Genomic DNA, 16,125 nt, shown 5'->3' with positions numbered 1-16,125 from the left:
TTGTACAAATTATTGTCTAATATAATGGAATACAAATATATCCAATAATATAACTCAATTTCTATATAAAATTTTCTATATCTTTTCAATCCTAACTCATCTTATCTTAAGTTTAAAATGTATATTTAAGATACTTACCTTATGCAGAATGTGATATTAAAAAAAGAGTAAATTATTTACTAGATAATTTGAATAAAAAAATAGCATCATGTCATGAATAAATATATAATAAATATCAAGTTATGACTGATCAAATATATAATTTTTGTCAATATATACATAAATCTTCAGTCATATTATTATCATAGTTCTCTTAAATATAATATATATGATGCATGCCGATTATAACCATGCTACGATATCAAATTCAACCATAATGATATATCATCACCACTCGAAAATTATGTATATAAGATGATAATAGAATCATATGTATTTCTCAATATCTCAATCATCAACGTTATCTCTGAATGATATTATCATATTATACCACTGTGCACGGTCCACAGTACCCAGTCTCATTATCGTGCTCGAAGACTCAAAAGCTTACTCTCCCATTCATTAAAGATATTTTAGTCATAATCATATTTTGTCATTTGCTAAAAGTACCAACATCCATTCAGACCGAGCACCTATTTAGTCGATATACTCATATATAAGGATAACTCACCACATATCTCGGCTCAATAATTCTTTTGAGCCCAATATTTTTTAGAGCTTGAGCCGAACTTGAGGTGGGCTTTTTAACGAGCCGAGCTCGGCCTCACAAGGTGACGAAATCTCTTGACATTCTAGATGAGAGCACTAGAATTTCGCTACACTGCCACTCCACTGGTGGAGACCTGTGATTTTTTTAATCCTCTTTACTTGGACGTTTTCAGATGCCATCAAGGAATAAGATAACAGCACCTTCTTTCACGGCATCCAACAAAAGCTCATTATTCAAAGCAATATTGTTATACATCAGAAGACTAAAAACCCCCAAAACTATTTATTGTTGCACCACAAACGTCACGTAAATTTTTTCCTAACACTTCACTGGAAACTCCAAACATTTCAATGGAGAATAAACTACAATTAAACACCACACCTCTCACTTAATTCAAACCTTTTTTAAATTATACATCAATCAATCACAATGCAAACCACACTCAACGCCATACACGGTCACTGGAACGCAATCTATACTACTTGCAGCGCCTCCACCCCGCCCCAACCGGCAACGACAGAGTCGAGTCCACGCTTCCAATCGAGAGCGTCGACCGATGCCTCGCCCCCACCACCGACGACCGACTCGTGTCCTCCTTCCCCCTGCTCCACCCGAGGCCGAAGGAGAAGCGCTTCGGCTTCTCCTCGTGGTGGTAATGGAGATGGGTCTTGACCTTGGCCTTGGCGGATGCGGTGGGGGTCATGTAGTTGGGGACCGCGAAGGGCGGGCAGCTCGTGAGGCTCTCGTCGTCGCGGAGGGTGGTGGGCTTTGGTCTGGATTTGAGTTTGTTGGGCTTGGGTTTGGGCTTGGTGGAGGTGGAGGTGGCGGGGCGACGAGTGGGGGTGTCGATTTGGGTGGGGCTAGGTTGGTGTTCGACCAAAGTCCACCACCAGGGGAAGCCATTGGAGAGGACGCCGTGGGCCGACTTGGGCGTCGTTGCAGAGTTCAGCAGCTGTGAGGGGGACAAGCACACAGATTAAAGACAAAAAAAACAAAGTAATCCTTCCGTTAAAGATGCGATTCTATTTTTGCACTGCTTTTAATTCTTTGAAGGAATAAAGTATATAGGCGTGAAAGGCAAATCATTTTGCTACCCTTAACAAAACTGCTTTAGATTGTTAGTTTGGTCGTAACATAGGCTCCTTTTTAGTGAACAAAATGGAAATGTAGTCTGATGGATTGAATTCCATCATTTTTTTGGAAGGAAAACAAGTTTAGAAGGAACTAAAAAAAGAAAAAGAAGTAACAATGAATGCAGTAAAAGTACTTGGTTGCACTTCATGAACAAGATCCCCCCCTCTCTTGTGCGCAAAGCACAACTCTTCAGTAATTGGAGTGAAATCTTGATTCATATATATATATTTTTTTTCCTTTCCTTTTCTATTCTTTTCTATAGGTTCGTTTATTCATCATCCTTAACAAAATGGAACCTACTAAGGTTAGACATCTCTTTCCAACCTCATAATTAGTTTTGATGCAGCAAGATGGCGAGGTGTTAATGTAGTATTTACCTGGTGGGAGTAAGCATAAGCCAGGGCCCTCTCCCTCTTAATGACTGCCTCCACCTTTCTTCTCATCCTTGCTTCTAGCTCCTCCTTCGTTAGCACACTATCATCCCATGTCTCCAGAGCTTCTGCGTCTGACTGCATCACACACACCATCAAATTACTTTTGTTCAAAGATTAGCTCATCAATTTTGTCATATTCTTAGTAATACTCTCACTTGGTGAGCAAAACTCCACTTGCTAAAACTGCTCTGGATCTCCATTTCTCCCTTTCGTTGTGCTTGCTGTTGGTGCTGAAGACTTCTTGTGTCCATCATCTGCAGCCGTCTTGCACGTACCTGTGATTGGACTCGGACGAGCATTTGCATGCACCTCATGGTGTTAATGGTCTGCCGCTTCACGCTCTGCCCGCGCATCACACCTTGGAGCCTCATCAGTCCCTTTAGAGCTCGGTAGTTCTTCCTTGCCTGCATGGATAGAGAGAAGATAACTTACACTTCTTGGCACATAATACTATTGGGCGTCATATGTGCAAGTTTAGTCTCACACTCAATAAAAAATGTATGAAAGGTTGATGTAGATCCTATGTCTGCATGATTAAGGTTTTGGAATTAAGATCATGATTTGAGGAGATATTGAGACAGGTTCTCCTGCCATTTAGGTATATATCACCATTTTGGGATCTTTGATTCTATTGCCTAGTTCTGCTGTGACTATGGTTTTAGTGTGATTGTTGTTAGATAACTAATTAAATGCTTAAGTTGTTAGGTAAAGGCTCTTACATAGGCGTGGCAAAAGTTGACCTGATCTGATAACCCGACACAGTAATCCAACTTTTAAATAAGTTTTGGTTTAGTCTAATTAAGTTCAGAGCGTAAACGAGTCAACCTATTTAACTCGATTATTAAACAGATTATGTTCGTGTTTATTACCTCGACCCATTTAATTTGTTTATGACCTGACCCATTAACTTGTTTATGACATGATAGCCCATTTATGAGCCGATTAACCCGTTTATGCCTAAACTAGTCTATTTACAATGCGAAAAAACTTTGTTTACAATCCAAAAAAAAATCTATTTATAACTCGAATAACTTATAATTTATATTACTCGATAATTCTTTTATGACCCATGTAACATATTTAATAAATGGATAGTATTTGTGTTTAATAATTTTGACTCATTTAATAAATGAGTTATGTTTGTATTTATATTTTCATGATTTGACCCAACCTAAACCCGAGTTAATGATTACCTCCCTTATTATCACATGTGGCCTTTACACACTAGATATGGATAGATAAAAGATGCTAGAATGTGTGGCCCCTCCACACCAGCACTAGAATAAATAATAGAAAATGAAACTAAACTGGGCTAGATGAGGTTTAAACTCATGACTTCTAGAAATCTGACTCAATAATGAAGTAATGTACATTAGATAGTGATTTGATTTGCCTTTCCTATTTTTTTCCCCTGTTTGGGATCATAGAAAGGATCCACTTATTAAATTTTGTAGCTACTAGATAATATGAGAGAACATACCATGTAACCTCTGTAGACTGATTGGATTTTTACTGCAGAGTATTGAGCATAATTTGGTGTTATTCTTGGTCTTGGTGCAGGTGTTTTGAGCATTTGAGCCTTCTTTGAAGGCACTTGATGTACTCTGATATTGTGCTCCCTTTCAATATCAACCTTCTTAGGAGGTAATTGATGTAGTTGATAGTTCTGAGCACAATCAATTCTTTTTGGAGGCAGTTGATAGATCTTCTCATGTTCGACATCAACCTTCTTAGGAGGAACTTGGTGAATCTTGTCATGTTCAACCTCTGTTTTCCTATGAGGCACTTGATGTATCTTGTACTGGTGTTCCCTTTCAGTATCCTCTAGGATTTGCTCAATGCTGCTTGGTTCTCTGTAGAGGGGGATGAAAGAGTTGATCTCTCCATGTTTCGATCTCCCAAACGCCCACCTTTTCTTCTCTCTTGTGTTTTTCTTTTCTGCAACCTGTGCAAACCACCACTTAATATTATATGTGCATATTGTAACATTCTACCTTAATCTCGTGGTATAGCTTATCCTATAGTAGATAATATGTTTCCTTTGATCTTGTCAAATTAGCACTTTCTTGATTTGCTCATGATTTTTTCTTTTCAGGATATAACACTAATTTGTGATCATTCAAGGGATGGAGAATTGGAGACTCCACGAGGAATTTGGTTGAGTAATTTGTACTTGTAACCATTGCATAAATGATGAAAGCCAAAGTTGAATATGCTAGCAGCTGAATACTTACATTGCTCACTATGTCTTTAGTAGTTGATGTGAAAGCCCTTTTAAGTGCAGAAAACCAATTCCCTTTCTTCCCCATTTCCTTGCATTAGTACTCTCTTCTTACAAGCCTGGATGTAAGAATTAGCTTAAAGGTTAAGGTACAGTACTTAAGCAATCATAAATTAATAATTCCCATGAGCTCATTTAATTTGTTGGAATGCTGCTGCATATAACATTCTGCATGTCTATTTGTTGGATATGCTTGCATCATTTTACATTATTCTTTTCATGAATCAGGTTGTAATTTGATATGTTGTGACTAACATGTAGGCTTTTGACTTGCTGTTCTATCTTCACCCCATGAAAAGAGTACTTTCAATTAACAGAATTACAAGGATATAGAACAGTAACCAATTCCCTCCATGTTATCCTGTGTAACTTGAATATAGACAGAAAATTGATTTGATCAAAAGTAAGTTCTTTACAAGAATTTGTCTATCGATTAGAGTGAGAAAATGCAAAACATTACAGTACTTAAGTTGTTGCACAATGACAAGCTAAGACTTATGAACATTGAAATTCCTGATGATTTACACTACAATGATGTTTCCTTGGTAGAATTATATTGGAAGAGTGAGCATAATGTGCTAATATTCTGGTTCAGTGACATTTTCCTCATTAAAGATTGTAAGGGATATATTAAGCTACTTTTGCATTTATTTTCATGTCACAAGACTCACAAAGTGACTTCCTTATTTGACATGCAAACTAAGTATCTGAATGATGGTCCATGTAAAGAAATATTACATCTTGAAATATAATATTTTTTGAGATATATCTTTAGTTATCTATTGCCAAAGCTGAAATAAGCAATACTCTTTTTTTTTCCGATATGTCTTTATATTCTGCACTTATAGAACAAAAAATTTGTAAAGATAGAATAAGAAGAGTGTGGTTGGTACCTTTGTTATGTTCCAGTAACCATCCCACAAGGTAAGCTCATTTTTGTTGGAGGAGAGGAAGACATAAGAGAATTTAGTAGCTCCTGCTCATTCAATGCAAATTTCCTGAGCTCCTCTGACTTCTTGATGTATATATATGTTGTTTGTTTTTTCTCCTACAAGAAAATTGGCATCTGGTTCTTCCTTGCAAGGATTGGGGTAGCTTTTCTCTCTTTCCCTTTCAACTTTTCTATGAGTAAGGGGTTTTATAACTCTCTTTCAGATTTGATGATGAAGATGGTGGCCACTTTCTCACTCCATGACTGCCAACCAACTTTGCTTGATCAGAAAGCCTTGTAAGGAAGCACTGCAGCAAAGTGCACTTGAGAGGTACTGTTTGGTTGGCCTGCTTTTATTCTTAGAGAAATGCATAACAACAAGGAATATAAACCAACTTTAGCCAACAGAAAACTAATGGGGTTTTATATTAGGCTGTCAGCAAGATTCAAAGTTCCAAAAGTTGATGCATCCTTTGCTTGCATTAGCCTTAAAGTTGGACTTTAAACTCTTGAGATGGTGCCTCTAATTAACTGACAATTAGGTAAAATATACTATGGTTTCCCAAGCTGGAAGAGATCCTTCGTTAAGCAGGCTAGATGTCAATCCTTTATTGGGCATGTGAGTAGCATGTGCTTGCTTGAAAGGAAATTCCCTGTCCAGAATGATGAATTGCTTCCCCTTGGGTCCTTCTATATTCACTACTCTTTGCTTCCTTAATTTAGAGAGAGAGAGAGACTTTTGCTTGTAAGGTACTCAAAACAATTGAAAGGTAATAGCCAACAAAGTGGGGGTTGTTCCCTTATCTAAATCAAGCTGCTTAGGTGTGGGGTTTTATTTCTATCTACTCTCGTAGGCCATCATTCCCTTTGTCAATACCAGTCTAAATCACAGCTAATTTGCTCCATTTTTTGATCCCTTTATTGCTGGATGCTTACACTTGTCCTGACATACAATTGGATTTAAGTGGTAGCCTCCTAAATATGCCCCAACCTATGGTCCTGTTCATATTCCTTGTGCAATTTTGGACGAAATTTTATGGAGCCAACCTATGAGCACCTTGGCTTTCATCTCTTCAGTTATGTGGCTCAATTTATGCAAGTAAAGAGAGCAGTTCTATGGAAGGGATGAAGGCCCCTCCACCAAACCATCTCAGGCATTACATCAATTAGGTGGACCAGATAAAAGAATTAGTTGGCTGATGTGTTTCAACCAATCAGAAGACCAGCCAGTTATATTGTTTTTCAGGGTCTTTAATTCTTTATGAAACCTTATTGTCTGCGAATCAACTCCAGATCGAGCTTTAAACTGAGATAAATATTCAAGAATAACATTTAGTTGGTGTTTGGTTGTGGAATAACTTTTAAACTAGTTTAGCTATGCTAAAACTTATATTTGTTTAGGCTGTTATGGTGTTTAGTTATAATTAATATAATAGTGTAACAATTATACTTGATATGATATAAAAAGTAATAAATTTAGGAGATATTTATAGCAAATGACTCAAATAATTTTTATAGTGAATGTACGAGGAGAGGCGAGAGAGAGAGAGAGAGGGAGAAAATGGTTAAAATGATAGTTGATTGAAGCGATGTCTTTTCAAGTATAAAATATTAATTAAATTTAATTAGTAAATATAAATATTGGAAAAGGTAGGAATTAATAAACTAGTATTAAGATATTGTTGTTTTGGTTACTATATTACTTTATATCTCACTATACTTATCCCCCAACCAAACTTGATGGGGAGTCTAATAAAAGGTTCCCCAGCGTATTGTTTTGATCACTAGAGTCTTATTGAATTATATCAAGCTCAGGTCAGAAATCTAAACTTGGAATTATGGCATTACCATATCATGTCTAAAAGCAGGTCAAATTCAGATCTACTGACCAACTTGAGCCCTAAAATGAGACAAGAACTATTCAAAAGCCTACTCATAATTGGCTGTATTTTCTGAATCCCAGGCCTAGCCCTTTGGTCTATCTATTAGTGAGAATGAACAATGAGAATAACATTGTTGCTGGAGAAGTGCTTGTGTTTTGTGTTTTCTAGGCGTCGTATTTAGTCAATTTTGCTCATTGTAGCATAGTTATGGATAAATCAATCAGACGTGGTTCTTCCATCACCACGTTTTCCAGGTGAATTTTAGGATCTATTCAATGGAAGGAAGAGGAAGTCAATGATCCAGTAGTTGAAATATTAGTATTAACAATGCCAATGGAAGAATTTGATGTGAGGGAGCCATAATTACTTGGCTGAAAGATGTGATTGATGAAGGTTTAATTTGGTGACAACAAAGTAGATAGAAGATTGACAAACAATGTGGAATTAGCTTGGATTTGTGGAGGAAGAGGGTAGTGATCAAGATCTACACATGGACATGATCCATAGGTATTACTATTATCACCAGTTGAAGACTAAAAGGTGTTTCCTTTTAGTACACCTTTTAGTACATGCTAAACAGTACAAGCAAAATCGTGTAGATTTAGATCTACATAGTGCATTATTTATTAATGATCACATCATTGACAGAAGGTGCCTTTCAATTACGTTAAATAACGTCTAGTCCAACTTAAAAGGAGCTGAGTAGTTCTAAATTAAACGATAGAGAATTTGAACTGGATTCCAAGGATAGGCTTTTTTTATATTCAGCTGCTTGTGATGCTATCAAACTTTTATAAGTCTATATTAGATCTTTTATTACCATTTGTTGTACATTGTGGTGCATGAAGGTACTTTTCTATTTATGAATGTCTTTAGAGACATAAGATTTATATTGAGATTCCAAGTTGCCGTCCAATATAGAAGGTGAAATAGTCTAAGAGTTTGAGATACATTTTCGAATTGCAAGACTGGCTAAGTTATGAGCAGTGGAAGAAAATAACCAATTGACGTAATCGGCCTGATCATTAACTAGTGATTTATTGAGAAGACATCATGCTCTGAGCCCTCGTAGCAAGCCAGAAGGAAGAGTTTGGGAAATGCCGAGCTTTCAGCATCAATGCTCAGATGCTTCAAGGGCAATTGAGAAGACGCTAACTTTTTAATTGGGTACCTTCTGCATGACTAAAGAGGTCATGAGTTCGACTCCAATTCAAATAATATTGTGGAGAAATTGTTTAGTGGTTTCATGGCTTGGCTCAACGGCTCGACTCGGTTAATGACTCGGTAGTGCAGTTAGCTAGGAAGAGCAGCTCGACAGTGTTTAGTTCAAAGTAAATGTACGGTGATGCGTATAGCTTGAAGCTACACTAGATATCTTACTATATCAGTTAAAAGCTTAGTAGAGCCTAAGTGCTCTCTGTATCCGGAGATGGTTAGTCTTTTTCCAACTCATATCTAGCTTTAGGGCTCATGAATAATTAAAACATGTTTAGACTATGTTTGGTTCGGAGCAATTGTTTGACGAAGCATACGACTAAAAGCCTATATTATATAACTTACTATATTAATTAAAAGTTTGGCGGAGCCTAAGTGCCTCTATATCTGGAGAGGGTTGGTCGTTTGTCCAGCCCATATCTAAACTTAGGGCTCCATGAATGATCAAAAAATTATTTTTTTAATAAACCATTTGTTTACATTAGAAATGCCACTTGGGCCTTTCTCCCCAGCAATATAATTCCACCAAACATCACAAAGAAGTCTATTTAGCTTTGAGATGGTGGTCTTGGGGGACAGCATGGTCGACGTAAAATAGATAGGGGCTGAGCACAAGATTGATTTGATTAGAACTAGATGATCAGCGTGGGAGAGGTTTCTAGCTTTCCAACTTGGTAGTCTTCTTCGGTACTTGAATTCATTTTCTGAAGTGGAATTGACTTTGGGCAGATACTTTATTATAATATCCACAAAAGATTGACACAACAGTAGGGATTAGCCAGCCTGCTTTTGAATTCTTGTCTAGAATCCTTGTGCCAATCTTTGAGTTTAGGAAATGGACGACTATTACTCATAGTATGTGATCATTCATTTTGTTTCTTACTTTTTTAAAGCAAGAAGTATGAGACTACTAAAAAGGGATCATAGTCAACCACTGGGATCACAACTGTTTATTTATTTATTTCTTTAAGAGAAATGAAATGAAAATTTAATGGTGTTTAATTAAACTAATGCCGTTGATATTGAAACCTTAAAAACAATCATACAATATGACTTCTATTATTAGTTCATCCTTAGGTGCGCATTTGTATTTGGCTTAGATTGAAGGACAAGTTATGTGTCACACCACACCCTATATTTTCATGATTGTATGATGGTTTGCACTCTATATATATTTTTAATATTTATATTTTGGGCCACCTGATTTGGATGTTATTCTTAGAAAACAACCAACTAAAGTGTATTAGAGAAAGAATCTTTCATTAGAATCAAACATGATTGTTTGAGATTACCAAGAGGGATTGAATGTTTCCAGGAAGCCATACTTGATCTTTTCTTTTTTCTTTTTGATACCTTTTGTTTTTGGTTAAGAAGAATAAATTTTGAGTACCCAGCAAGATACCTAGAACATCCTTATACAACAAATTAGCTAATCAGAGCAGTCCTCAAAACTTCCATCTCAGCTTGAAATAGGTCTTCACCTGTGCCTTGGATTGCACCCTCAAGGAGCTTCTGCCCTTGACCCACTGATGGATCAAAGCTGTTGAGCTTAGGAAAAATACCCGGAGGTGAGAGCTATTTAGCATTTCTTTTACTAGTAGGCGGTTCCTTCCTGGGTTTAGGGTTTAGGGTTTCGGATTTTTGATGGGCCTGGAAGGACTCAACCGCCAATGCAACCGGGCGATACTGAATTTGATTAATGACATTAGATTTTTATTGAAACACAAGCTCGTTGTGGCTTTTCCAAAGCAACCACATACCATGAGGATTGAGGAATGAGACACCTCAACAATGTGAGGTCTTCTTTAGTGAGATTTGATCCTTCAAGGGTCCAGTCCCCTCTGCTTAAAACCAGTTTTTGATACCTTTTAGTTCATCTTTCTTAACTTGAGGTGTTTTTTTAGAATAACTTCCTATATACTGAAAAGGTAGAGTGTGAACTATAAATCTGTGAGAATATAAGTTTGAAAGCTAAGTACTACTTAAATCCTTATCTTCTATTGCCTACAGTGTTGACCTACAAAATTTTAGAGGAAGAGGAAAGATAATTCAGGACCATAAATTCAACACTATGGGTTCCGTGTGTGTGTGTGTGATCTAATCTAATCACTGAACTCATCTTGTTCTTTGACCTCTAACAGCACTTCAAAGCACTAATCAAGAACCTGGTCTGTTGATTGTATCATCAAATTAATGGCGTTAGAGTTAAATTGCTCATTGTAGCATAACTCTCTCTTAATTGCAAATTGGCTTCCTCTTAGCACAAAAAAGAACATTACCCTCTCTCTAAAAGGATGCTTAATTGTGATTAGCACGCGGATTATGCATGTTTTTTCTATCTCTTGTCAGGGATTGTGATAAAGTTATCATACTCCTTTTCTTATCAAAATCTATATAAACTTTTTATTTGTGCTTAGAACTTATAAACTAATTAAATGAGGCCTAAATTAAATAATAATAAAAAGAAAAAGAAAAATAGGTGTTGGATTCACAGTCCAAGTCCAAAGTCTATATTAGGCTCAGGATGACACATAATGATGTACCACCTTACTTAAACATAATTAGTTGAAATGAATCTTAATATGGATTACCTAGCCAACCCATGGAACATATTTGTTCTTAAACATGAATTTTTATTAGGGTTAATTATAATTAAAAACCCTAAACTCTTGACCATTTTCACATATACTAATTATTTGTTTTTTTGTTGCACATTGACCCCCTCTGCTATTATTTAAAACTTCTCAAATGCTCCTTCTATTAATTATCTTTTAAATTTTTTTAAGCACTCCGATGATTGGTTTACTCTTTAGAGGGAAGAAAGAGAAAGAAGTGAAGGCTAAGATGGTTATTTGATGTGTTCTGTCTCCACAGACATGATCAAACTACCCATGAGCGGTACGGCCAGCCCTTTGCCAATCCAACCCGGCCCGAAAGCCCGCCCGTTTGGCTCGCAACTAGGCCCATCCGTTCTGCTATAGTAGCCCACCCATCTGCTACAGTACTTTGCCTGTTCTACTACAGTAATTTACTATTGCTACAGTAAAATATTTTGGTATTATACCGTTTTGCATTATTTTAAGTACACCTTTAAAAAAATTTAATTATTTTTTAAATAGAGGAATATAAATATTTTTTTTAGAAAATTAGCTAATAGTAAAAAAAATTCTAAAAATAGCTAAAATATGGGTTGAGCTGAGTGATTGGTGGGTCAGGCCAGTTCGGCCCAACCGGCTAGCCTGATCTCTCACGGGTTGACGGGCGGTAATGGGCTAGACTATTTTAGCCCGGCCCGAGTGATTGGTGGATCGAGCCGTGAACAAATACTTAAGCCCGGTTGACCCGAAAAGCCTGGCTCGAACCCGGTCTAGCGCGCCAGATGATCATGTCTAGTCTACACTGCCAAGGGTTGGAATACTAGTAGTTTTAGGGGTAGATTATAAAATGATGATAGTTAGCAGATCCAGGTATAACTAATCCTTTATATTATTCAATACTATAATATTTTCATTGCCCATATATAATAATCAATGTTCTAGATCTGTTCTTATTTAAGAACTGCATCAAAACTTATTGAACTGATCCTTACCTTTGATGAATTTGGTAAATGGGCAATTATTCTTCCAAGGTTGATTTGATTCTCATCTTTCAATATTTGTTTCCTCTATAGGAGATTCAAATTCTAGTTCACTTGTGTCTTCTCCTAGTCTTTTGATCCTTTCCATAGACATATTAGTACTCCTTTGACATTGACAAAGGTTTCTTCTTCTTCTTCTTCTTCTTCGACCAATTCAAGAGCAGACATTTATTATCTCAGAAACATAAAAACAAACTATCTCAGAAACATTCTTTGTTTTTTAAGAATGGCCTACATCATAACTAGCTACCCAATTACAGATGTGACCAAAAGAATATAGTTTTATTTTGATAGATTATGATAGAAAATTCATCAAATATTAACTCCAACATTCACAGAGAGATTTAAGACTCAACTACTGAATAATAGTGGTGATATGAACAACATAACCTTATATAGGGAATTTAGAATATTTACACTATGACTTCTTTTAAAAATTTGCTAAAGTTTGGGGCTCTCCATATTATCTTACAAGAGCAAGGGAAATATAGTTCATTTGTATCATAGAGATCATTATGATTACTATAGTTTCAAGTAACTAATATTATTTTTTAAAAAAGAAGACATTTCTTCTTCCACGGGCAAAGTAAAAAATTACAAAATTACATAATACATTACAAGTTATTATTCTTCGCAATTATTACTCTAAATGAGAAATACATTTAGGAATTTTTTTCGTACTATTTTAATTGGTATTAGTTTATGGATTGTGTAGTGCACAAACTTCTACGTTGGATTTAAACAAACAAAAAAAATCTTCACGTGTCTACCCTAGTTTTGCTAGGGTTTGACGCATGCTCTTCTCCTCTCTCTCAAAGGGTCTTCTTCTCGCCTCCAATGATCTTCCCCCTCTCCTCCCCTAGCTCGAGTGGCTAGGGGAGGAGAGAGGCCTTCTTCCTCCCTATTTTTCTTCCCTTTTAAAGCTTGCTCTCCATCCTAAAGCTCTCTCTCCACCATCCTTATCCTCATTTGTCGTTGCCCTCTCCTTGCTTGTTGATGTCCTCTTCTTTGTTGCCCACTTTGCCTCCTTTCTCCTCCATTCTCGCTTAGTTATCTCTCTTGAATGAATTCTATATTTTTGCCATTGTTTGTCTGTTGTTGCCTGCCTCCGCTATCCACTTGTCGTCGTATGTCTTGTCTTCATTCTCCACTATCTCTTCTTTGTTCTCTCTTTGCCATGTTCTTCCTAACTTGCCCCCTTGATGTTGTCCCTCGCCGCTGTCTGCCCTAGAGTTCCACCTTCCCCTTTTTCGGTTGGACTTAGCTTCCTTCCCTAACCACCACCCCCTTCTCATCCTCCTCTTCCTTTCAAGTTTCATCCCCAATCGACTCATCTCTCGCTCCATGGTCAATGATAGTTTTTAGTCCTCTTGTCATGGGTGTTAGTCTCGTTTGCTCGTTAGTCTATTTATATTTCCTTTCTTTTCTATTTGGTATATTGCTATTGTTGTTGGTCAAGTATCATTTTCTAGCCTATTGGAGATTCACAAAGCTATGTACCTTCAACTGTTGGATCGCAATGGAACCGTAAGAAAGTTTCAAACCAGTCTATATGCTTATGACTAAAGTGAGATTGTTAGTTATTCCATTAAATTTAACCGAGTATTATGGCTATTTTGCTTCATTATATCAAAATATGCATGTCTTCTCTAACAAACACGATATGAGCATTTTGATTATTTTGACATCATTTAGTATTTCAGTTAAGTTTAATAGAAAAACTAACGGTTTAATTTAGTTATAAATATATGGACTGGTTTAAGACTTTTTAAAGTACAAAAGAATAACATAATTTTTAGGCATAAATACATGGGGATAAAATGCATTTAATCATATTTTTTTCTTCAACACATTGTCTCCTCCTCCATTCTCTAAAATCCTAACCCTAATCATAACAAATATTAGTTCCATTACTAGTCCCAATTGCACATAATCGTTCTAGGGGCATAATAGTCATTTCATAACTTTGTTAAAGCAGAGTGTTTAGAGTCAATTTGTGAGAAAAAAAGGGGTAAAAATGAAAATCACTTGTAGTTGAGGGATCAAAATGTAATTATCTTTATATCAAATGCTAATGTCTTTTTTAAATATATATATATATATATATATATATATATATATATATATATATATATATATATATATATATATATATATTTTGTTTACAATGACCACTACAACACGCAGGTAGAAGCGTACACACCCAACAAGAGCTTGGGTATGATCTAATTTGAGTATAAATTTCTTCGTAGAAGATATATAAAATGGATTGTATTTGTGCACTTACTTGGCTAGTTATAACTAATGATTTGATCGACTTGTTATCTATTTCTCACGAAGGTTAGTATATATATTCAATTTATATATTGCGGAGCGAGCGAGGGAGGGCTAGCTCATATGTCTAGAATAAATTAGCTTATAAGCCTATCAATTTTAAAAAGAAAGTTTTTAAATTTAATTAATAATGCACTGAAATGAGATTAACTTATAGGTGAATATCTTTCTAGACAATGTTTATTGTATGCCTAAGCACTTAACCTTTAGTTTTAAGTTAACAAGCCTTCAATTAGTCTTAGTTATTGTAGATACAAAATAAAACCCTAAATTGTAACAATACTATACACAAAGTTTATATTATTTAAAAATAAATATTCTTATTTGGTGAAAATATATGGAGCAACACCTTGGGTTAAGTTTAGTTTAACATGTATATTTTTATTTCAAGTAGAATAATTTGTTTATTTCAAGTGATATTTTTATATTTTCTAAATCTTCCTACCTCACTTCTTTGATTTGATTCTATTTTATTAAAGCTCAATGCTTTGATTTGTCTCTAAGCTATTTTAAATTTTATAATTAAGTTAATTTAATAGCCGGATTATATTATATCTATCTACTAAACGTGGTACGACTGGATAATTTTTTAGTAAATTAAGAGTTATATTTATAAATAATTAAAAAAGAGCTTTATTTTAAAATGATTCAAAATGCAAGGTGTGATTTATAATCTTCTAAGAAAAAGATTATGATAGACCTTGTCTAATAAAGTTTTCTCTTTAATTAACTACAATTTTTTTTCTCTCTTTCAAGTTCAAATGATCAACAATAATTTCCAAAATTGAGTGAGTTGTTGACCAAAATACATCTATTTCTTATTTATTTATTTTTTAAAATAGATCATTCTCAAATTTAAATACTAGAATGGATCTATTTTACTATAGCCGTAACTAAAATACTTAACTATTTTACTTAGAATAATAAAACGCTAATTTTATCAGCGTTTTATTGAAATACTTTGATAATGTTTCATATCCCTTAGTCTAGAAAGATATTTAATTAGAAAAATACTTAATAGTTTGGTTTAGTGATTTAATTAGTGCTATGCCTAGGGGTGAAATCGAGTTGGATTATCTCCGACCCGACTCGACTCGACTCACTATCCAGTCCAATTTGGATCGGATTTGGATAAAAAGTTTCTATTCGATCCGGATATAGATTTGGATACAGACAAGATTTTTGAAAAAAAAAAACTTGAATACAAATTCTTTTGATATAATTTTTGGATTCGGATACGAATATTGTATGTCTGTTTATCCGCATAGTTCTTTAAACAAATTATAATTTTTAGTTTGCTTGTTTAAATATTAAATATTGATATTATTACTAATGATGTGTTATATATTATTTGTAGAGATTAATTTTGCTAATTTTATATGTATTTGACATGTAAGAAATTTTTTTTGAACTCTTAATATTTTTTAGTTAATTATCTCTAAATAAAATATTATATAATTCGTTTTAATTTAATTAACATCCGTTTAAGATCTAATCCTCTATCTAAAAATTATTAATAGGTTGAACACTATCTTATCCGTTTTTGCTTCTAACTATACCTATTAGT

The 16,125-nt window shown here is 35.0% G+C and overlaps 1 protein-coding gene across 1 annotated transcript; it reads right to left on the bottom strand.

The window, feature by feature from the left end:
* Nucleotides 1-923: 923 nt before the first annotated feature.
* On the bottom strand, nt 924-5,640 carry LOC140768460 (protein IQ-DOMAIN 13). Its single transcript, XM_073108738.1, has 6 exons — nt 5,452-5,640; nt 4,512-4,617; nt 3,758-4,222; nt 2,433-2,681; nt 2,221-2,352; nt 924-1,661 (listed from the first exon to the last, which is right to left on the bottom strand). The coding sequence occupies exons 2-6, from the start codon at nt 4,584-4,586 to the stop codon at nt 1,188-1,190; spliced, it is 1,395 nt and encodes a 464-aa protein (XP_072964839.1). The 5' UTR covers nt 4,587-4,617; nt 5,452-5,640; the 3' UTR covers nt 924-1,187.
* Between the last annotated feature and the right edge of the window lie 10,485 nt (nt 5,641-16,125).

This window comes from Typha angustifolia, chromosome 10 (assembly GCF_048772165.1).
Source record: "Typha angustifolia cultivar Huaian chromosome 10, ASM4877216v1, whole genome shotgun sequence".
In the NCBI taxonomy this organism is placed as follows: domain Eukaryota; kingdom Viridiplantae; phylum Streptophyta; class Magnoliopsida; order Poales; family Typhaceae; genus Typha; species Typha angustifolia.
Note: the sequence above shows the minus strand (reverse complement) of the source record. Positions and strands in the feature narration are given on the sequence as shown.